A 25,428-nucleotide genomic window follows, 5' to 3' on the forward strand; every position below is an offset into this window, starting at 1 on the left:
ATGTCCTTAAATTCAGCAGGATAGCAAGAAAACAAGAACACAAACACACAATTATAAACGTATTTGTAATATGTCAAACACAAACGTAAAAACAATAAAACAAAAATATGTGTACAATCAACGTATGCATATTTAATCAACATATACGTGTATAATCAACGTATTTATAATACCTCAAACACAAACACAATCAGGGAGGAGATACGTTTCTGTTCAAACGTAATTGAGAGTGCGTTTTAGTTCTGGGGGAGTGTAATTTTTAGGAGACAGGGTTGCTTTACACCCACTGATGCACACTGATCTGCATATCTTTGCAATTTTGTTGATCTAAATCTGTTTACACTCCAGGAATTTCTTTCTGTTCCTAAAGTGAGTACTGAGCAACATAAATAACATTAATTTCCTCTGCTCCTCTTCATGCTTCAGTAAGAAATAGCTTTTAAATCAATTATTCTGTAATTGGAGGAAAGCCGATCCAAAATGACAAAATGACTGAAATGACTGGAGATAGTTTATAAAGGCGTGTAAAGTATCACAATTCACTCTGCATGTAAGGACACAAACCAAGAAGATCAAGGAACTCTCTGTTGCTCTCCGTGACAAAAGTGGGGCAAGAAATCGATCAGGACAAGGGTGTAAAACCATTTGTAACGCTTTGAGTGCGCCCGAGAACACAGCTGCCTCAACAATTGTGAAATGGAAGAAGTTTGGAATCCCAAGGACTCTTCCTAGTGGGTAGCCGAGTAACCGGACCAGAAGAGTCAGGGAGGCATCTGACAGCCCGCTTGGGGTTAGCCAAAAGGCATTTAACTCTTGTGTGGGACCCGTTTTCCTTTTTTATCAAAAGAAAAGTTATCCGATTAATAATTTTTTCAAACTCAGACTCGTTGACCTTGGCTCATTTTCTGTGAAGAACATAATCAGAACACATTTGTAATGACCAGATTCTGACCGTAACTTTGAAGAAGAGGATGTGATTGAGCATCAGCTAGTTCCAAAATGAAGACAAGCACCAGGACCAGCTCTGAACTCAGGGTTCTATGCCCTGATCTCAGGGTTCTGTTCTGACCTCAGGGTTCTATGCTCTAACCTCAAGGTTGCTCTGATCTCAGGGTTCTATGCTCTGACCTCAGGGTTCTGATCCCAGGGTTCTATGCTCTGACCTCAGGGTTCTATGCTCTGACCTCAGGGTTCTATGCTCTGATCTCAGGGTTCTAAGCTTTGATCTCAGGGTTCTATGCTCTGATCTCAGGGTTCTATGCTATGGTTCTCTGACCTCAGAGTTCTAAACTCTGATAGCAGGGTGCTCTGTCCTCAGGGTTTTATGCTCTGACCTCAGCTTGTTGCAAAATTAAGACCAGACCCAGGACCAGCCTGTCAGCAGCCAGCAAGTGAAGAAATATGGATATAAAAAGAATTGTGAAATTGAATGGTCTTCTTGAATAAAGATCTTGGCTGCCTGCGATGCCACTTCCGTGTATGCTTGGAACTTACACGTCTACACAGGGAAGCCTGATGGAGGAGCCACTCAGAAAAATAAAGGAATGACAGTTGTTCTGGACATGACTCAGGGACGCTGAACACGGTGGGAACGATACGGAAAAAACAGTCTGAGCTCCCCCCAATGCTGACTACACAGAACAGGTCAGTCAACTCTTCCAAGTTTGTGTTATATATGTGCCAAAGAAAGGCAAGAATGTGGTACTCATGAGTACAATACACAGGGATGGGAGAATATGTGGCCAGGAGCATCACTCATATCTTGATTATAATTGATTTTCATTTTTTTATTACATTTTATGAAAATAAAATAAAAACAAGTAGCACATTAATTCATAAATGTGACCAACAAAGGTAAAGGGCAAATATGATATGCTGTTTATATTGCTTATAATTGGGATGAAGTAAACATCTGTTTTTTTAACATAAAATGGTGTGATTCTGTTGAATTAAAAACCCCAAAATGCAGCGAGTCCATCACCAAACACCATCTGGTGAAGCATGGTGGTGGCAGCCTCATGCTATGATGGTGCTTCTCAGAGACAGGGAAGACTGGTCCAAACTTAAGGAAGGATGAATGAGCCCAATACAGCAAAGGGAACAACAACAATGACCCTGGAGTCACCCAAGAAGACTCAAAGCGTCATTGCTGGTAAAAGGGCTTCAAAGTATTGAATAAGTGTCTGACTACTCTGTAAATTAGATGTTTCAGGTTTTGATGTGTAATACATTTGTAAATAAATCAAAAAACATATTTTCATTCTATCAAAAATGGTAACTTTAACCCTTTAAAACTACAGTACACCAAGAGTGAAAAAAGTGAAGGGCTCTGAATTTTTGCTGAGAGCTGTAAATAACTTGCAGACACATTTGTCCAGAGTGCATTTAACCTCCACAGAACAACTTAAAAAATAAAAACAAATACAAATATGTTCACATGCTGTGTATGTTGAGTTATTGGTCACTCAGATCATTCCTCCTGCCAGTTGAGAGGTTCCTTCTTAGTTTACCTTGAACATAAGAGATGTAGGACAAGACCTTGTTGTGTGGAAAAATAACTTTTTAAGAACTGCCTGTTTTAAGTCTGAAACAAACCAAGTTTACAAAATGTCCTTTTGGTTTTCCCATCGCTCCACTGCAGCTCAGCAAAGAAACACTGTCTGGACCCACAAAGAGGGAGTTTCATACGTTCATATGAGATACCCACTTAATACCTCAGGGTGCTGAAGACATGAGGACAGTGGACTGTGTCCTCCATCGCTTCCATTTGCATGATCAGTGACCTTTTCACACAGAATATCATACGTTTTCATATATATACCATTCCTCATAGGAAGCCAGTGGTTTTGTCAGTTCATCTCAGTTCAGTATAACAGTCAACCTGCAGACATAACATGTGCCTAACAGGGCTTCATCCATTATGTATTTGTTTCTAGCTGTTGTTGGTCCATTCAGAAATTCTACAAGATCCAAGATGTATAGTCCAAAGGCAGTGTATAACTAATTATATCATGAATGTTGTGAAAAGGATCATGTTCATTTGTTTGTTGCATTAAAACAAAACTTGTCAGATGCCAAAAGATGCCTTAAAGTCAAATATTAGAACAGGTCAGTATTCTGCCCATGTTCAACAACATGTTAAAAAGTTTTATGAGAATGATACATTCATAATAGCTAATGTAGTTGGTGCTCGATCCGCTAATTTTTTGCTTCATGCTTGTTTTTTTAACAGACTTTTTTATACTAGACTAAATGCATGTATAAACGGTGCCCTTCACTGATCGAGGCTTTTGAATATGACTCAAATCCTAAAGTCTAGGGCGGAGAACATCATTAAGATTACTTTTTTAAAGTGGTTTATGGAAAAGAAAACGCAATAATAAACATCTAAGGGCTGTATATGATCATAGTATAAATAATAAATACATGGTAGATTGAAGTACTAATTTACAATATACTTTTATAAAAAGTGTTAAATTCAGATTTCAGATAAACAACCTTTATGTGTTATTATACTGAGATGTAAAATAGTCTGCCCATTAGTTTGCCTGATCACAAGGATAAGATGACTATTTATTTCGGAAATGTTACATATTGTAAAATGGCTGAGAAACCAATGTGTTTTGGGTGACGTCAAATGTGTGATGGTAATTCCCAACCGCAGTCATCTAAGTGTGTGTCCCATCTCACGACCAGTTCAACTTTTTCCCACCAAATTGGCGGCAACTGGGGAGGCACCTCCTCACATCTGCAACAATAGAGCAGCTGCTCATCTGCATCAATGGGCTCAGGCTGACCTCTGGCTTTATGCGTTTCCGCGCCCTTTTCATTCCTTTCATATTACTGAGATTCCCCTGAATAAGACGTCTGGGTTTCATGATAACGTCGAGATCGTTGGAACACCACAAAATCAAAAGATCAAACAACAGCAATATTTGAGAAATGTACATTTATTGAAAAGCTTTTGTCGACAACAAAACATTTGAAGTGTCACAAAACATGTTTTTTTTATATATATATATATATATATATATATATATATATATATATATACACCAATGAATAGCATAATCCTATTTAACACATAGTGTTTACAGACTATTCTTTTGCACAGACCAAAATACTTTTAAGTCCATCGTGCAAACCTCAAACAAAATAACCCTTGGGGTTTTACAAAAGTGTTGTCTACAACCCATATCTTTGAAACCCCAAAGAGGATTGCATTTTTAAAAGCTCAAAGACTTCAGTCTCTCTAAGATCTGTGCTCTTGCTCTCTGGTATTAAACGCGAAATGAGCTCAATGCTGAATTAAGTTAGTGTACAGTACAGCAACTCCAACCATTCTTGATCGCTCGGACTATACGGCATATACAAATATAGCATGAATAACATCACAAAATAAATAACACGCATGAGGTCGAATGCCCATCTATTCTACCAAGGTCTCCACATGGCATCGTTGACCGCCTGAGGTCCTGACTGCGCTCTGCTGGGAGCCACTGCGCCGCTGCCGCTGCGGGACTGGCTCTCCGTCCTGGAGCTGAAGCTGGATTTGAGGCTCAGGAGTCTTTGCTGGATCTGAGGGAGGGTCCTGGAGCTCTGAGCGCAGCAGTTCAGGCAGGTCGGGGTGACGGTGGCGGACATGGACTGCTGGACGAACTCGTTCACCCGCTGACACGCGTCTTGGTCCAGACTCGTTTTGGGAAGCAGAGTGGAGACGCGCTGCAGGCAGGCTTTGTAGCCTTCTTTGTAACTGTCTGCGGAATCTGGAGGGAAAACATTCTGGTGAGTGACTTGAATTCCATGTGTAGAAACGCAATCTCAGATCAGATGGTGTGTGCGATGCATTTCGTTTATAGTTCAGGAGATGATGCGTACCTTTGACTGGAGTGGAAGGAAGCTCTCTGAGGAAGCGGACGGTCATTTCCAGAATATCAGCTTTCTCCAGCTTGGTGTAGCGTGCGTTGTCTTTGCCAACCAGAGGAAGAATCAAGCTTTTCAAATGACTGAGACTGTCGTTGATACGAGCGCGTCTTTTCTTCTCAAGCAAGGGTTTAAGAGTCTGGAAGAAATAAGGAAAACACGTTAATCAGCTGCACGTTTAAAATGATCAAATGAGAAAACATTTCCAGTAACGTATAAGCGCATATAGTATCTCTCTTTCTCTTACCTTTCTCAGTTCGTTGGCTTGTTTTCTCTGGGCCACGGTGGACCTGGCAGCGAGAGGCTGGTCGGCCTCAGTACTGATGCTGGGACTCATTTTCGTTTGCTGCTTGTTGTTGTGCTTTTGGAGGAGAGATACTTGCTCTTGGAGCTGCTGAGCTGAAAGTGTGCCGCAGAGTTGGAGAGCCCTACTATTTATGTGATCCCGGCGCGTCAGAGGGGCGGGAACACAAGCCATTGCGCGGGGGGTTTGGCACAGGGGGGCGATGCCTTGGGGAGATGAGCGGAGCTCCGGTCTGGACCATCTGGTCCCTCTGGGACCCTGCGTCTATACCGCTGGTATGCGGAGGTCCGAGATGATGTCGCACTTTATTACGTTTAAAATGTAAAGCTTTAACGTTCATCCAAGATCCACTTCGCATACAAGACATATAATGATGCTGTTTTTCGAGCAGATTATATCATGAGTTACTCTTTTGTAATATTAAGTAAGCATTGCTTCTTTATTTACCTGCATGGCTTTCTGGTTAAATGTACCCTATGTATGTTTATTACCCATTTTATTATTACTGATATTGTTTTTGCATTGATCATTTCTACAAATGAGAGGCAAAATGTCCTAATAAAAGTTTAATGAGATAAGCATGAAAGTTGGACTATACTATGAATGAACAATTACCAAAGTTATATCCACATATTCAAAATATACGTAGATTCAATCAGTTTATTTATGCTTATTAGCTCGATTTGACAATCTGCCACAATAAAAGAACCTGGACCTGATGAGTGATTCTGACGTGACAGGACTAATCTATTCCTACAATAAATAAAGCAGATACCCAAGCGACGCTATGTATGGATTAACATCTGCTTGTGCACCCTCAGCAGCTCGTTTCCAATGCAACAACATGGTGTTTACCTGGAGCAGTGGGGGAGGAGACAGACTGACGTGACAACCTGCAACACAAGCAATGAGGTGCGTGCACCCGCGTATGGACGTACATGTGCACGTACATACACACACAGAGGAGTCCTGCAGTACACAAGCCGCTCTAACACAACACGGTGAGGAATATAATAAACTATATGATTCAGACAAACTGGACCTCTTTTGAACTGGCACGCCCTTAAAAACTACAATATAAAACATAACGTAGATAAAAACGTCACATTAAATGTCCTCAACGACTTTCCGCAGTCTCTGCTGCTGGCCATTAAACCACACAGTGCAGTGAGCTGCCTGTAGGGTTCACGCGCTCGGCACGCGCCACAACCGCGCAACAGATGGAACCCCAACCCCCCGTCCTCTTTCGTCTCTACACACCAGACACACCCCCTTCTCTGTTTCCCACTGCTGCGCCACTCCGCTGCTGGTCCCATCAGCATCCCGGCTCATCATCAATGTGCTTCCACTACGTTTTCGTCTTTTTTGGAGGGGGGTGGGGGGTATAGACACAATGGCACGGCTATGGCCTATATACGTTAATACAAAGCAGACCAAGTCACACAAAAAAACACTGCAACAAGATTTTGATTTTATATTGACGTCCTAATACGATAAATTAACAGCAAAGACAAAGTGCAACTATCTGTTAGATAAACTCTTTTAAAAGCACACAATGCTACTGAAGCCCTTCCAACCTCAAGGCTTAGGGGAATATAAAGAGCGGGAACATGCTCAACACACTGAAAGATCAGTTACATTCAGTTGATGTGTATTTACATTATGGAAACAGATATGTAGTTCAACACGGTCTTATCATTTTGGTAAAGATAATGTTGCTCCTCGGTTGCAAGCTGTCCTGCTCTAGCTTGAGGGGTTTCAACCCTCTCTCTCTCTCTCTTTTTTCAAGCATTATAGATGCACGCGTGCTTCCCCATGGGGCCCCAAATAACTGCCATCAAGTCCAGTCTGGGAACTATAGCCCATAGAGAAAAAAACTCAAAAAGTGCACGAGGGGCTTCAGTTGGGACCCTTTTTGTCCTGGTTTCCGCGTGGGTCTCCATCTGTGCAGGCTGAGAGCACAGTGATCCTTTGTTGAAGGACGTACAGAATAGTGGACTTTTCCAGCAAGTGTAAGGGAGAGGATATGATTAGCTTCTTTGCTTTCTTCTTGTTAAACTATTTATTGAACTCAATACCTGCCTAATCAGATTTAAGTCCAATAAAGGAAAAACTAGATGTATTAATATGCCTACTGCCTATACCTTACGGAGTATTACTGTTATCACTAACAGTTTGGGGCACTAGAATATAATCTGGAGCCAAAACTAAAAATGTGTTTTATATATTCCCAGGAAACATCTAAAATCTTAACCTGTGAGTTTGAGAACATTCATTAACATAATGATAAGTGAGGATGTGGTCGTATAAACGGCATGAGACTGACACGAGCCACGGCGATCAGACAGATGGATCCTGCGCGGGTTCATTGATGCGTGGAAACAAAAGCGTCGACGGACTCTCCGCCTTGCTGAAGGAGATCGTCTCGGTTGCGGCTGCATGCAGACTTCCAGACTTCAAGTTGACCAGACTTCATATTGGGACTGGAGAAAGAAAGGATGTCTGGCATCCCAAGCCAGAATCTACGCCAACAGTATCCGCATCATGCTGAAGCGTCTGCAGACTGCATGGCTGGAGTTTGATTACAGCATTGAGACAGCCAAGTTTGAATGAGCTTCCCATTGTTCCCAGTTTGAGATCAAATCTGACTCGACTTTATACTAAATGTATTTAAATGAAATGTATTTTACCATTAGACCTAATCTTTACCAGGTGCCATATCCCCAAATAATAAAAGAGACATATCTTAAATATAAAATGTACATACATTTTTGCATGGGCGTAAATATGTATTATGATTCCCATGAAATGCTAAAAGAAGGGAAATGTATCACAAATAAATAAAATCCTTGTTAAAATGGTTTGAGGCATGCTGTGTGCATGCTGTGTTTTAGCTGCCAATTGTCACTTCGGTTTTCTTGTAAATAAAAAGGATGAAATAAGCATTTCTCTACAAATATAGCCAATTTCTTACAGTATCGTATTTGTTCTTCCAGCATACAGCAGGATACAGTAAATTTAACAACAGTAGACAAAAACAACACTGAACATCAACAGTATGCTGACTTGATATCATGCAGTAATTTAGTTTAACAGAAGTAATGGAGGGACAAAAGCCACACGAAATCATCTTCATCATTTAATCCTCGTTCATCCTCCTTTCAGACAAACAGATAAGTAATATCATGTTGGGAGGATACATATTGTGGTATTTGGTTACCCAAAAGAGTTAATTGCTTACATTAAATTAGCATAATCCAAGCATCTGGCAGGTACAAGAGAGCATTTTGAGAGAGCATCAGATGTTTGCATATTTTGAACATGTTTGTAAGACTGCTTTTTCTTGAGGAGATTCAGTAAGTTAAGGCTAATATACTTGCCTAATAGCAACTAACAGTGCACTTGCAGTAATTGAGAGTATACATATATATATGTATATATATTTATATATATATATATATACATGTATATATATATATATATATATATATATATATATATGTATCTTCCTTTGATAGGTTAGTATCCAGTAGTGTTGTACTTTGTTTCAGCCTTGCATGTGAGTAAAACAACATTTCAGTCAGTTAATCTTAACTTGGTAAAAGTTTTTGTTATTTAATTCTAATGTCTAGCTAGTTGCAACCTCTTTTAAATGTCAAATAAATTAAATTTAAGTTAATGCAGCACTAGTTTTCTATGACCATTGTAATTTATAAGGGTTTGCCACATGCAGCAGATGATGAGCCACCGGGACTTTGCCGGCCAGTCCTTATTTAAGCAAATGGAAGGAAAACCACTATTAGTGTTGTAGTGATGAACTCTTATGGGGTAGTTTATAGAACATTGACTAAAATATGACCGTATTCAATTAATGGAGAAAGTATTAATGAATACTGTAGTTATTTGTGTTAAACATGCTGCGACCAACACCCAATACTTTGGTCACTTAACTAAACAATTCTCCCTGTCTGCATCAGTTTGGACAGACCAAGCCATGGATGGAGAGTTCATCACTGAAGTCTGAATCATCATGCATTTTTATTATTACGTAGATTATGTTAAGAAAACACTTGTTGCAATGTATTATACGATGCAGCCTTTAAAATAAAATTCTGATCCACAAGACAGTCACTTGTCTCATTCTCTTTTGTGCTCGGTTTGATGATAACATTTTAAAAACTGAGCTGACAATTTAATGCTGGACCACACATATTTTCAGTAGATTGTATCAATATAAATATGAAGAAAACGTGTCAGCAGTGTACTGTAACACACGGTGCATGTATTAAAATAGCAAGCAACACAGTTCATCACTGTCAGGTTACAGTAGCTAACATATTACACTGTAAACCTCACATTCTACTGTAAAATGTGAGGTGTAAATGTACTGTAAATGTACTGTAAATGTACTGTTCAATTACATTCTGGTATGTTGCTGTAAGATGCTGGAGACCTCAGCTGCCACTTTACTGTATTTTCATAGGAACATTGGACACAACATGCAATAGTTTATTTCACATGATAGGTCTGTTTCTCCTGTTCCAGTGAGGTATTGGATTTCGATGTCAATTTATTGAAATTAATTTGACTTCATTGCAAATGGCAAATGCTTTTTTTTAGGTGTAAAACTGCACCAACTAACGTAGCTGTCCACCATATCTCATTTCTTATCAGCATAGTATGATGAGCCCTATGAGGTGAAAGCAACAACAACAAAAAGAAGAATCTGGTAAGTGGACCGTGTGCTATGAGGAGGTCCTAAAACAGTAAAGAACATGAACAAAGAAAACTAAGGGGATTTGGTTTAAGGGATCTTCTTGTAAGGGCTTACACTTTATTCTCTGGCTTCTTTTTTATGAGCCTCGTCTTTGGCTTTGCTTCTCTGATCAAGAGGACTCAGGTGTGGTTGACACTGTTGCTCCTTGTGGTGGTGCTTAAGAGGTGACCACTGTCCGTGGTGCTGAAGAGGGAGAGCGTGCTTTAAGCACTTGAAAGCCGCCTGTGGGGCTAAATTCTGGCTCTTAAGTCACTCATTCAGACCTGTCAGTACATTATGTTGGTCCTCATGTAATTGCTCTTAGGAGGTCTGGATAGTAAATACTTTTGTCTTTTCTTTTATTTATATGGCTAAAATGGCCTCTTATACATGAAAATCTGAGATCTGTGTTAAGGAAAAGAGAAGTGTTTTCTATGCTTGGACTTTATTCTAAACAGGACTTATTAACTGCGAATGAATTAACCCTCCAACACTAACACACCATGCTCTATTATCAGTCTAAGTGATACATATCAGTCAATATGGGTCTCTAGGAGACAGTCAAAAGAAGATCCAGCTTCATAAAGTGTTCACCTTGTCTATGTGCCAATTATCTTATCCTGAGTGTGACATCAACAAGTGCATAAAAGGGCTAATAACTGTTTTGGCACTGAAAAAGAAAAAACACATAGGCCCTTTTAGGTATAAGCTACAAAGTACAACAGCATTTTTACTTTTACACAGGTGTCAATTCCTTTATGCTCACAATCAAACATTATTTATATTGAAAGATATAATAAGATTCACCCCCTCATAACTGGTAATATATATGCATTGTCAAAGTAGAATTCACAGCAGAGACGTTCTTAGCATATGAACAAAGGCTATAACAATTTTACATGTTTAATTGTAGATTAGAAATAGTCAAATACTCGTTTGCAAATGTTTTAATGTTGGTTTGTTTTGTCAAGGCACTGGTGAGACGCAGTCCCTTCTCTCTCTCTCTCTCTCTCTCTCTCTCTCTCTTTCTCCCTCTCTCTCTCTCTCTCTCCTCTCTCTCTCCTCTCTCTCTCTCTCTCTCTCTAGGGATGCAAACGGAAGACCTATCAAAATTTGCGCAATAGCTTCCCAAGCCTAAAACAACGCTCAAGTTTCACAAGGCATCTGCCGCAGTGACGAAAACCGCAACTTGTTTTCTCCCGCACGAAGTCCATCCGACGTCACTGATTCCGTCCAAAGTCTGCGTCGAGCATCTCTACAGGTCACGTGCTAAATGAGACGGTAACAAAAGACTTTTAAAGTCCTCTCTAATAAAGCACCACTAATCAAGCAGCCCAAATGATGTTAAAAAAAGAAGTGACCTCTTTATCAATATGGAATACAAGTATGTAAAGCCAAGAGTCTAAAAATGTTTTAAATCAGTATCAATATGTCAAATTATTTCAGGGGCCTCATACGTCTTCTTAGCAATGCAATGCTTCCCTCGAATCTTGTGCTCTGCTTGTTATTAGTTAATTTAAGGATATAAGTCTGTTTAGTGTGTTTGCTAAAGTGAACACACAAAAAGCCACTAAAATAGACCGTTTCGTCACATGAGGTAGTTGAAAATGAAGTTTTTTACAGAGCGAAGCTTCGAGCCATGGCGTCGTTTTCAGACAAGCATTTTTTTGGCGTAATAGTACATTGCATAAATCAGAGGGATGGCTCAGACAGGATTTGAATATCCACCCAAGCCTAACCAAGCCAAAAGCCAAGCTGTAAGGCACAGCACACATCTGGTGGCGCACATTTGTTTTGCCCTTCAAAGTTGACAAAGGTAAAACTTATAGCGTCGCATTGGCTTCTCCACCAATAGCAGTCGTGTCCAGCTCTGACACGCACGTAAAGCACCTCGCTCAACGGAGGCAGCTGTCTAACACGCTATTCATGTTAAGGAAACAGAAGTTGGTGATACAATAGCAAACAAATAATGTAATGTTTATTTTTTTGTCATAATTTCGTTAATAACACGCCTGGATGACATGATGACGGCAGCCAGTCGAGGTATTGGACAGGCAGGACAGGCGGGTTCTTGGCGGGGTTTTTGAATATTGGATTTCTGATTGAGTGGGATCCATTGTGCTGCCATATCAGGAGCACGAGAACAGCACGAGCCAGGAGAACAAAGGCAGCAGATGGCTTTCCTGCTCCGATTAATTATTTTTGAAGTGTAGGGGCCATTAAGAATTGTCCAGGGGAAAATTAAAGAGTGGGAGGTTAATCACGAAAATACATATAGATATTCTATATTGCAATAATGTCCAATATAGAAAAACTGTATTCTCCAAGTGGTCTAATGATAAGGCAGATGTGTCTTTATGTTATCAAAAGTATGACTAATAGCAACTGCTCTTAACAATGGACTAAAACTAAAGGGTTCACATTTGACCAAAGACATGCATAAAGGTTGTCCATACTCAAAATGTATTCGTTGTTGCTATACGATCATTAAGGATGTTTGCTTCTCTTTTTTCTTCGTTTGAAACATTTGTATAAAAAATGTATGCTTTTATTACATTTTACATTTTGAATGAACTATAGTATACAGCAAGTAAGCAATTAAATTGCTCTGCTTTTTGTACCAACAACTCAGTGAGACACAATCTAGCAAATACAGTCTCAATCTTTAAAAGAAGCAAAGAATATATCATTTGAAATCAGTTTTTAGTCTCTATATTTGTCCTCCTGCAGTCCTTCAAGAGTGCATGGGCAACGACATGAAGGGGCGTGGCCTGAACGAGGGTTCCGCCCACAGAGAAAGCGCGTCTCTGTCATTTGGTCTCAAACCTCGTGCTGTAAAAGAGCGCTCAATACAACCACAGTCTTCCACCAGCACCGACCTGCACGCACCGCTGCATGGGCTTTAAATGACGAGCAGAGGGGCAACGAAGTCACGACCTGGTATGTTGTTTTCCGCTTTTAACTTATATGTATACCATCTTGCGCTTTGAACATGTCACTTGTGTGTAGTATGCCAGGTTTAATATGATCTCAAGACACCGTGATTTACATGCAATCTTAGCCATGTATCTTCTCCTGTCTCAATCGCCGTTTTAATATGATAAATGTGAACGGCTTTATAAGGGAAATGTATTGTCAGTATTGGATGTCACGCTGTCTGAGCTTAAGCCATGAGATTTGAATAACAAGTTAAACATGAGATCTATAACCTGTTTAAACTGTAACACGTGACTGAATGTGTGTATTATATTGTATTAAATTGCCACGTGAATACATGCTATATATTAGCATGTGTTGTATAATAGGGTACAGCTCTGACTCGGTATGATGTACAGTTATTTTTTGATGTAGGCTACAGTCAAGTTAGTGAGGGCCTTATCATTTATAAAATAAAATAATCTGAGACAGAGACAAACACTTTTAACTCCACCAAATATTCAGTCATTTGTTTTCTTAATTTTCATTAAACGCTGCATTGTTAAAATGCCTGTCTTGTCAAATCAGTCGTCCTGTTTCTGTCAGTTGCTAATGAGCCTGAGTGTGAGAAAGTCTGACCAGAGCAATTCTCACTGCAGCTCATGGATGACTGGGTCCCTGTGGGAGAGACATCAGGCCTGAGTGGTGAGTTCAAGGGACAGAAGACATCTGACTGCTGTTGAGACACTTTTAATGTGCTGCTCGGTAGTGTTGTATTGTGAGTCTTGTGTGTTCTTCTCACCACGTATAATGTTGTATTGTGTCCTTCATACTGTACTGTTTTCTATTGTGTTGTGTTTGTTATGACCTTTCAAGAGACTATGCAAATGAGTTTAAGATATATAATCTGGTACAGTGCATCAAATTGCGACACTTATGTTTGAACTGTACATGGTCCCTTTTAAATAAAAAGAGACAAATAAAACATAAAAAAGAAGATAACATAACATATAACATAGTCCAACCAATTCAGAAACTTGTTTATTCTTGCTTTTGTTGCCTAATTATATAGGTTTGCCTGCAATAAAAGATCCAGAGATCATCATCCATGAATTATAAATTACAGCTATAGGTTAATATAGAAAATGTGTCTATCTTTTGATATAGGTTTAGTTCAGTGGATGGTTTTATGAAAAAGATGTATATCCATCTAAAAACTGTTGGTTTGTTCCCCACAACAGACACACGTATAGTTGCAATTGATAAAAGACGTTTATTTAGCCTATTTTAGTAAAGAACATGATCCGGACATAGACCATGTTAAAGTTATCATATTTGGTCTGAAAAAGCAAGAAATAGAGGCTTATACTTTGAATGTTTGTAAGATTACTATATTTAGTTTGGGGTGAAAAATCACTGCAATTCATCAAAAGTTATGAAAATTGGGGCTATAAATTGCAAGGTGAATTCAATTAGAATAAACATCAACAGAAGTATAGGCTAAATGTGAACATTTCAGAATGCATTTTGGAAATGAATACAAAACCTGTAGTATTCAATTATTGCAGTTGCATAATTTATGAAGAGTTTGAATTAAAATGAGCCTTTTTATAATCTCAGTGACATGCAAATCGCAAATATATTACAAATTGTAATGTCAAATGTGTTACATGTATAATAAGATTGCGATTAATATCGACTTCTTAAGATCTCGTGCAGAGAATACTTCAGAAAAGACTGCTTTTAGATGTTTTCCTAAATTTGATTTAAAATTATGTTTAGCTCCGGACCCAAAAGACTGCAAGACAAAACGGTTCAGATAAATATTAAAAAATGCACTAAATTTGGAGATGGGAGGGTGGAAAATGATAAATAAAATGATTTCCTCTCGTTGTGTGTGTTGATCTTTCATCTGCTTAATAAAGTTGATTTTGTCCCGTCTCTTTTTTTATAATAAACAATGTCTATGCTTCTTGTGCTGATTATGGTGAAAATGTATGTGAGTTATTGTATTATTTATGTTGTATTAAGTAAACATGTAGCTGATTCATTATCATTATTATTATTATTTTAAATATGACATGCTTCTCTGCGTGGTTCATCATAGACTGAAGGCATCCTTCCAGCACGCGCCCAGGTTTACTCAAGCAAAAGCAATTACACAGGGCACGCGCCACCCGGCTCGGCAGTTGCAGATACGCGCGAGGAGCTGCGCTGTAGGCTTAAACTATTGTTCTTTCTATTTTAAAGGTGTTTTTAAAATCATGAAGTCTGACATGATGAATGGAGTTTTAACAAAATAGTATTGCCACTATCATTATTATTATCATTAATATGAATATTGCCGTGATCATTATCATCATCATAGACTAAAATTTGAAAATTTAAACTCGAAATAAAATGTTGTGGTGATTATCGAGACTTGTCTTCTCATAAATATAGGTTATGGTTTTGAATGTGCCGTTGCAAACAGGCCGTGGGTTATACGTCATAAACAGCGTGGAATTGAGCAGAATACGTCGTAATTTGAATGTTCCCGCGCAGCAGCAGATGTGACCACACAGCAGATGGAGCCCACGCGCTGAATAATTGAGTCTAATTTGAATAACTGTCGCACGTCCGACGCGTGCAAGAAATATCCCAGTTTTCCCAGGCTTTGAAGAAAAACCGTTGGCAGCCCTTTTCCAGTTCAATAGGGATTTAGTCTCTCGCTGCTGGGAGTTGTGGGAGCGTCTTTGATGAAGCCTGGGAAAAGACTCCAGATCACCTCCACATGATTAAATCCTGTCAACCCTTCATTGTGGAGCTGGTTGCAGCTGCACTGTAAGACGTGTTCTGCGTTTAATGTCGACCTCATTTACCAGACTGGCAAATACATAAATAAACATACTTACGCAGTATGGTTACGTATACGAACAAAAGCCAATTTAAATCAGAAATAAGCGTCCAGGTGTCAAACGTTTAGCCTGATAATTTTGAGCAGTTCGATTTTTTAAACTGGGTCGGTATAAAACAACTGTGGGTTTATTTATGAGTTTTTTCTCTTGCTAAACACAAAAATACATCTGATAATTCAATCAATCCACACTCGCGAGGGCCTGGTCTATGATAACAAATAAGCTATGTAGGCTATGAAAACAATAACAAAACAACAAATAAACATACACATATATTCCACAAAATAAGATGCATATAGGCTATTGCTCGAATAGGCCTTATTAAAGAGGCCTGTTGCATCTATTTGTTTTTATCTGCAGGTCTCTCATTCCTGTAACATGATATGTGCTAGGCTATAATGGCATGATGGAGTGCCCACTAAATCGTGTTAGGAAGTTATTGTCCATGTCCTTTAGGGAATTACCATTAGTCAGACCTCTCGTGGGAATTCTCCCTCACCTCCTCCCAAATCGGCGCGTGGTGTCTATGACAGTTGGACTGGCGCAACAGATGGGCCGGAGAGGCACGCGCCGAGCACGATTACAGTTCATCACAACGTCAGGTTCATGCAATATGGGTATTTATATGATATATCAATGCTTTCTTCAGACAAGGTCAAAGCAAACCAAAATCATAACGTGTGTTTATTTTAACAGCTTGTATTCATGAACTGCAAGTGGAAGTAAAAGCTAAGCAGACGGTTTAAGTGTGTGTAGACATGAAGGCTTATAAACTGAGTTATTTGACTGAGTGAGTGATACATTTCTCTCACACACATCCAGTGGTGGAAGGCATAATCCTAGTAAAAGTCCTCCATTCAAAATTGTAAAAGTGTTATCAGCCAAATGTACCCTAAAGTATACAAAATAATCATTATAAAACGGTCCCATGTTAGACCTTAAATTATTGGATTATTGTGATATATCTATTTATGTGTAAGCATCAACTTTATATGCTGTTAGGTGCAAAAATGAATAGTCATATTTTAGATCATGGTCATTACAATCTAAATCCGCAAAGTAACTAATGTCAGATAAAAGTAGTGTATATATTTCTCTTGAGTGGATTGGAGATACTCAAGCCTATGTTTCTCAAAATCATACTTATTTATACTTGAGTAAATGTAATCAGTTACTTCCACCACTGCACACATCACAACAAATCATTGCAATTATCTTATTAATCTCCCAGAAGAAAATAGGCCCACTCTTGGCAGGATATGTATGCATCAGCTGCTTAGTGCACACAAAGTTACACAAAAGGCTCAAAGGTTATTTGTGACCACAACATTTTATTGAGCAAAAGAAAACACTACACCTTTACTGGCAGTAATAATAAACATATTATATTGGTATATATAAATCGTAAGCACAAAATGCTGCTTTTATAGACAGTTATAATCCTTCCTTCCTGCTGCTGCCAGGCTGCACCCAGCTGAGCTCCCATAGACCACACAAACATACTCATACTCATATTCACATATTCACTTTAATCACAACAGGTGCAAAATAAATACATTTAATTATTTCTGTAATATTGCTATTGTGGATTCTTACTGTTTTTTGTATTACTGTTTATTTATATTACTTTTTTTTTTTGTCTCTTGTGTGCACTTTACCCGTCTGCTGCTGTAATCCTGCAAATGTCCCCACTGCGGGACTAATAAAGGAATATCTTATATTATAATAACAACAACAACAACTACTACTACTACTACTACTAGTACTACAACTAATAATAAGAATAATAACATACCTCCACAACGAGATATACTTGACAACCCCTCACTAAACAGCCAAATTCCTAAACACAAGCGCAACAATTTTCCAAACGCTCAGTTCCACGAAAGGCCACCAGAGGGAGCTCTACTGTGAACAAACTGCAGGTGTCCGGTGGTGCAGGTGTCACGGCCATATGACAAATTAATGCCGTTGGGGTCGCATGCAAACAAGACTGGGTGTGTGTTCACACAGCCCGTTGCTAAATGAGTACGGGCTATGCTTGACATGACACCATCACCCCAGTGGGCAGTGGGCTTTACTCAGGGCTCCAGGAGCCTCTCCGTACTGCCCCTTTAACTTCTGAGCCGATTTCCATGCAGAAAGCAACAACCTGTAACCGGCTCAGTGATCCTCCCCCTGATGGATTATTTAACAGGCGCTGAGTCCCATGTCGCCATCTGTTTATAAGAAGAAACACACTGCGGAATATTCTCCGAGGCACATGCCGTTAGCAAACAGCGCAAATAAACGCATTCAGCAGAGATAGTTTCGTGGTACTCACACTCACAAAAACACGCGCAACAAGTGTCCAGCATCCCGCGGGCGTCAGAGAGACAAGGAGCGGATAAATGAGCCACATCGTCGGGCAAAACATAGAAAACAGGTTAGTTTATTGCTCAGATAAATAATAGCGGACTGAGTTGTATTTCAACATGTAAAATGTATCGCGTAGTTATATGTGTATGAACAGAAACGGACGTTGCTTTTGATCCTTTGGCTCTGGGATGAGGTGGCGCGACGACTGATTTTTCCCCGCTAAACCAACCGGGGGACTGACGCGGTCTGAAGCTTTGTCGATGCGATGCCGACCCCATTAGCACGGTGAAGTGGTCGGGCTCAACAGCAGGCAACTAAAGTAAGGAAGACAGAAGCAGCGATGGTCGTGGAGGGGGACGAAGTGCTGCTCGCCGCGAGGCAAGGGGACGTGCAGACCCTGAAGTTGCAATTAGCGCAAAAAGCGCTCACCAGCGACGTCAGGGACGTGCTGGGGGCTTCCCCGGTGCACCACGCAGCCCGAGCCGGGAAACTAGCCTGCCTGCGTTTCCTGGTGGAGGAGGCAGGACTGGCGGGTAACTGCCTGGCGAACAACGGGGCCAGCCCGGCGCATGACGCAGCGGCCACTGGGAACCTGGCCTGCCTGCAGTGGCTGCTGACCAAGGGTGCATGTCGGCCGGAGGTGAGTGGCTCGAGCTTTAGTTGGACACGATGAAGGGGAGCGGACTGTAGCAGAATGTAGGGTGTTTTTTTGTGTTGCTGTCAAAACAGCCACTTCACTTCAAGTGGTCAGTTGACCACAATTCCAATAAATTGGGTTTAAATCTAATTATGACAGCATTTATTAACAGTCCCCAAAGTTCTGCACTATCCTTACATATTGAGTGGTGATCTGTTTGTTTGTAACAAAAGCAACTGCCTTTAAAAAATCACCAATAACAGATTTAGTATTAATACTATCAGACATGGTGACCTTTGGCTGAAAACACACACACACACACACACACACACACACACACACACACACACACACACACACACACACACGGGTCGTAATGCCTTTATTTGCTGGTCTGACGACATACTAAAAGACAACATATGCTAACACTGAGAAAGAATTAATAAAGAAATCCTCCATCTTTTGTTGTAGTTTGTTTATATGCGCGCTCCCTCGCGTTCCCATGGTAATAAAGTATGCAAAACTGGATGTACTGAAGTAATCCTCTCACCAGCACGCACAGTACATATACAAATACATAGTGACGTCGATATGATGAATGATAGGATAGTTGATTAAACCTTATGAGCCCTTATGACCTCAAGTATTCACATCAGGGAAGGAATGCAGCAGGCACTTTGAAGGCTGTAATACATTAGTGCTTTGCTGTTAAACTCTCATACCACTAAGTTTATATGTGCATATGTTTACCATTTTACTTATTTCTCTTTAGTAACACAATATCATTCTTAATTTTCTACACCTGCTTATATGCAGAGCATGCTGCACGGTATCCCAGCACGCTTTGGAGAGTGCAAGTCTCTCTGGTTCCCAGTTGATTATACAATATTCATAATTACTGGCAACTAAGATTTCCCAGTTCACCTAACCTGCAAATGATTTAGACTGCAGGAAGAAACCCACGCAGACACATGGAGACCATGCAAACTCTAGAGAGACACAATCCAGATTCACCCCCAAGACCTTTTTGCTCTCGACAGTGCTAATGACTGAGCGGCCGAGCTGACCCATATTACTCAAGCTCAAAAGTAATTTAGACCAAGACAACACAAAATGCTCTAACATCTATTTACTGTCTCCAATACTTCCACTGCCTGAGAAGAGCCACAAAGAAGGCCCCGGCCACCAACTAACTGATACGATACTTAGCTGATATTAAGTAAAACCTATCAATTACCACTTCCAATGCAATCTACTTGATGGGTTATCATCAATGCTAGCTTTAACTTTTCACCATTCTGTCTTTTGCTGTGAGTTACTGCACTCTGATCCCCGATTTTATCTGATGCCAATGATGCTCATTCGAGGCACTCCACCGCCTTCGTTGATAAGATGACTCCAGTATTCATATCGGAGAGTGTGCAAATACAATATTATTTTGTTCTGTTAGCTACTGGTCCATCCCTTGAAAGAAAGAACAAAAGTATGTTACAGATGACCAAGTTTTTAAAGAAGACGGAAGCAGGATCTGTTGAAAAAGCAATGATCTTGTGTCTTTTAGACAATTAGAAATGTTTGATAACCACTTTAGTCTTGACAGGTATTTGGCTTTAGATCTTTCAGATATTGTTTGGCTCAACTGACTTGAATTTTGAGTGCAATTGTCAGTCTATGCTGCTTAGAAATACAGCATTACAAGCTGAAGTTCTCTCATGAAGACTGTAGTGTGTGGTGAATATTTTCACAAACAAGGGAAGCATTTATACACGGGTGAATCAAGGACTTATTTCCTTGCTAAAAAATGCCTGCGACTGAATCACAGCATAAAGAGCTTTGAGGATTTAACTAAATTAACCAGCAGAATCATTCAAGCCTGTAAATTAACAATACACCAAACATCAACTTCTATGAACATTTTCTATGACCTGTTTACCCCACACAGCGCAGGGGATTCTGTGATTGATTCCTTTTCTCCTAATTTCAACAGGAAATGCTACATTTTAGTTGCAACAAATAGTAAAATACAAACATTTCCTATTCCTTCTTAAAATTGATTGTGATGGAGCAGCACCAGTCTCTCATAGAGGTTGCTAGTTTGATGTCTCTGCATATCCACCAGTGCAAGTTTCAAGGTACAGTTAGCATGTAAATACAGAATTCTTCGATGGGTCTGACATTTGCTGGTAATTAAATATCGGAAAATAATTTGGTTATTTACTTTTATTAGAAAAAGACAAATCGGAAGTTTCATTTCAAAGCCTCACATTTCAGCTTTCTTGTTTGATTGACAGGACAGGGACAGTTCTGGTGCCACCATTCTCCACCTTGCATCCCGCTTCAGTCACCATGAGATCACTGACTGGCTGCTGAAGAGCGGCGAGGTGGACCCCGGGGCCTCCACCGATACCGGCGCCATACCGGTTCACTATGCTGCTGCCAAGGGAGACCTGCCCTCTCTCCGACTGTTACTGGGGCACAGCCCAAAGTAAGAGCAATGTGGTTTGGTCTCTGGAGTGGTCTGTAATCTGATCTGTCAGTGTGATTCATGAGTTGATGATTTCTTCATGCTGTTGTCTTATAGGGATCTCATGGTAACTTGTAGGGTATAAGGATTTTTTTGTACCGGGAATGCCTTTGTTTCAAACTTAAGATCTTTATTTTACATACACAAAATATTCAAGATGTTAACTAAATACATCCATTTCAAACTAAATGTGATATTTAGTAAATCACAAGAACAGTATTATCCCTTCCTGACTGCTGTTAAATCAGCAGTTAAGAACTCAGTCATGTTAACTGTTCAACAGATACAACAAAGTTAGGATGAGCAACCCAAATCAATATACAAGTGAATTATTAGCGTTATTTATATTAAGTATACAGTAGGATATAAAGCACTCTCGTACCTAATCCACCATTTATCTACTGCTCTTTTTTTCTCTTTCTCTCTGTCTTTGACCTGATGTCCTTCAACATCTCCTCCACCTGTGAAAACTGCAGCGCAAATTGGATTCTATAAGAGCCTTTAGGCTGCGGCCACTAGTCCGATTGCTCCTACTGTTTGTAACTGAAACAGGTTGCAGGAGATCCCCTGTTTAGATTCAGATGTCAGATGGCTGACACTTTAACAGTCTGACATTGATAGATTATCTACCAGATGGCAAAGGTTATATTTCTTCTTTAATGCTTGCCAAACAAATGATACAGAAGGAGCTGGTGTATTGGTCATCAAACTATCGATAGTATTTACAGCACTAACTGGCACTGCCAGGAAGCAACCTGAGCTTTGCTTTTTTGATCCTCATGGAGCAACCAGAAGACTTGTGTTCAAATCCCATTTAGAAAATAAAACCTTTTTCTGGTTTAACTTTCCCTAAATACTGCACATGACCATAACCACATGTGCTGCTTATGTAACACATAATCATTTCCATAATGTTAACAAACTGAAAATATGTTGTTTCCAACCCACACTGTTGAATACAAAAATAGGTCAAATCTAAGGCTGCCAATTATTGTCTCAATTAATTATTTGGTGTTTAAAACATCAGGGAAAAAATAAATCTCTAACTATTCTATTTGACAAAATTCTCACATCTGAGAAGTGTTTCATGCATTATTCAAGCAAAAATAACAACGATTAATTGTTTAATCAAAATAGTTGCAGATTAATTTCCTGTTGATTGACTAATTGTTGGTGCTTCAGTAAGACGTGTCTGTGTGTGCGTGTGATTACCGCTTGATGAATATCACCCTTATCAGTTCAGTGTCAGACCCACGGTGCCCTGTAGAGATAACGCCCTGCTGTAAGGACCAGTACAACTACATGGACACGGGTGAGGTATTGTCTTTTCTGGGAAGCAGCTCTGAGCACACGGACAGGATGAGCACAAACCAACACCGCAGACGCTTTCTAAGCAGCATTGAGGTTGTTAGCAGGAAATTAGTAAAACTGTATTGAGCAATAAAAGGAACATTAAAAAAGCGGATTCATTACACACCTCTGAGCCATCGGTTGAGATGTGAGATTATATATGATATGCAGCATTGGCATTCTGACCTGCAATTTCGTTGGACAGCGTAGTACCATCAGATCACCGTATTTCGTCAAAAGCATTCACAGGGATTTGGGTCTGACGTTGCCAAGTAGGAGAGTGCAATGAGTATCTGTTAATTAGGGCCACACGAACAGCTGTGGAGTAAACACTGTGAGGGAAGGTGTTAGCTGTTCTTTTTCGACAATCTTTCTCATAGTTGTCTGATTGTGTTTGTTTGATTTATTCAATATTGCTGAATTGCAGCTCTACATACAAATGCATTTAACTTACACATAGACTTACCCCGGCTCTGCTAGTCCATGTTGATGTGTCCTTGAGCAAGACACCCTGAATTGCTCCCTGTTGCTGTGTCTACGGTGTATAGAGCAAAAAATGTATGTCCCTTTGGATAAAAGCGTCAGCTAAATGTAATGTAATTAATAGGTAGGGTACAGTGACTTGCTCATGGGAGTATGGCTGTTGATTTAGTGGTAAACAATTAATGTTTTTTAAACTTAAATTTGTAATTTCTATTTTAGTGATATTAAAGTGAATTCAGTACACAACCAGGTCTTTGTGGGCAATGTCAAGTATAGGCAAGGTTATTGGCCTTGTTTGGTTTTCCATTTAGCATTATTAATAGCAACACCTGTCTGGTTATAAAACAATAAAAAAGGAAAATATGGAGCTGACCGTTGAGCGGATGGATGTTCTTTTTGCTGGTGTCTACTTCAGCTATCAACAATGACCACTAACTACTGCCATTAAGAAATACAAAGGTAAATAATGTATGACTTTGTCTTTAAGCTAAGCAGCCTTGTCTGTAGAATTGCTTTGACATCAATGACCTGAGCTGGATGAGCAGCTTGTCCAGGCACTAACCTCTGCCCCTACAGTATAGTGTGGTTGCACCTCAGGCAGGTGCATATAGCTGCTGAAAATTTAATGAGCCACAGGGACATGGTAGCTCCCCGATAGCTGGTCGCCATTCACTCTCCTCCACCACCACTCACACTGTTACTGTTTACCACCATCTCCAGGGCGACACGCTGTTGCACCGACCGGCGATAAGAGAATGAGGAAAACAAATCCATTTGAATAGACCGGTGGCTGTTTAGCCTCCGGCTTTGTTCAGAATTTAACTTTGCAAAAAAGAGATAGCATTCTTGTTTCAAGGTTTATTGCAAGCTACAAATTGGTATTGGTGAGTTTTAAGAGGTAATTGGATGGCTCAGTTTGTTATGCTTGAAAAATTACAAAGACAACATGACCCCCTCAATTACATCATCACTTTAGTAACCAGCAGCCTATTGGTGGTACAACATGATGAGTGTTGCTGCAGAGGTAATACACACAATAGTAGACACATTAGGTAGTAAACAAGCCACACCAACTACAATTTGAGTGTTTTGCAGCATTACACTAAATCAATGGTTTAAAGTTCCACCTCATACCAATACCAACTATTTCAAGACCTCATGCTTTGACTAAATTTGACCAATATAGACTTTTGAAGGCTCGTGGGCTGGTTTTAGGATTACGGTTTGGTAACAATCGATTTATATTTGACATATATTTATATTTGACATCTATATATTTATCCAATCTGACATTTTCATGATAGAAATGCAAGGATCTAAAAGAGTTTCCTCCTGAAATGTATTCTAGACACAACATTTACAGCATTGGTCAATTCTTTTTAACAAAATGTGATGAAAGGCCAGTGCTGGTTGAACCGCATGTACAGTACCCACTGAGATGGTTGCAAATATTTATTTTCATTTAGCAATCAGAGTATTTCTGTGTTACAATGGGCTCAGCACAGATGCAGCTTTGTGTCCCAATATTTTTAGTGTTTGGGATGGACGGGCGAAGAAGCTACTAATTCAGATGGAGGTTAGAAACCTCAAAGAGAACCGAAACCAACAGGCTCATGTGCTGTGTCTCTGTCAATAGCATCGGTACACAAAAGAGTGAGAGTGAGCGAGAGGCTACAGACAGGTTATGCAATCAATTAGTGTAGACTAAGATCTTTGGCCAAGCAATTAATTCCAACATGCAGTTTAAAAGGGTAGACTTCTGCATAAGGACTTTCTATAAAGTTAGCCGTCTACATTTTATTTGGTGGATTCACAGGAAAATCTTTTAAATTCTTATTTAGTCTTTTCTCACTTCTCTTGTTTACAGAACAGCTGCTGAAACAGGAATATTGTACTGTATGACTCAAATGGATCACATAGCCCTGCATTGAATTAATTCATACTAGCATTCATTTCCTCACCTTCAAAGTAAAAACCTTGTTTCAAAAAGAGGCAGTTCGTCCTGTATACAAGCATCTGATGTAGTGGCAAGGCGAAACCTAAATATGACAACATAATGCAAGGGGTTAATAGGTGAGTAGCGTTTTTCATTCAGCCAAGTCTGCACTTTTTTTCTTCAGCACTAATCTTCTTAACTTCTTGGTACAAGTTCTCTTTTACAACTAGAGATTTAATCTGAGGGAATGCAATGTAATTTACCATTTTGAGACGCTTTTGGGCAAAGAGCCCACAGTTTTACAACTGTACACTTTGTGAGAGTATTAAAGTTCTCAAGTTATT

General features: G+C 39.7%; 1 protein-coding gene and 1 pseudogene across 2 annotated transcripts in view; one reads left to right on the plus strand and one right to left on the minus strand.

The window, feature by feature from the left end:
- Positions 1-4,434: 4,434 nt before the first annotated feature.
- LOC306743722 (transcription factor HES-2-like) lies at positions 4,435-5,468 on the minus strand (annotated as a pseudogene). Its single transcript has 3 exons — positions 5,171-5,468; positions 4,879-5,062; positions 4,435-4,766 (listed from the first exon to the last, which is right to left on the minus strand). The product of its transcript is annotated as a transcription factor HES-2-like (transcript).
- A 13,026-nt stretch (positions 5,469-18,494) lies between these two features.
- Positions 18,495-25,428, plus strand: part of espn (espin) — a gene marked incomplete at both ends in the record, with an annotated part of 35,740 nt that continues 28,806 nt past the window's right edge. The window contains 2 exons of the mRNA XM_079225768.1: positions 18,495-18,794; positions 21,083-21,276. Of these exons, the coding sequence (XP_079081894.1) occupies positions 18,495-18,794; positions 21,083-21,276 (494 nt within the window). The remainder of the gene's footprint in view (positions 18,795-21,082; positions 21,277-25,428) is intronic.

This window comes from Taurulus bubalis (genome assembly GCF_910589615.1).
Source record: "Taurulus bubalis genome assembly, chromosome: 11".
Classification (NCBI taxonomy): domain Eukaryota; kingdom Metazoa; phylum Chordata; class Actinopteri; order Perciformes; family Cottidae; genus Taurulus; species Taurulus bubalis.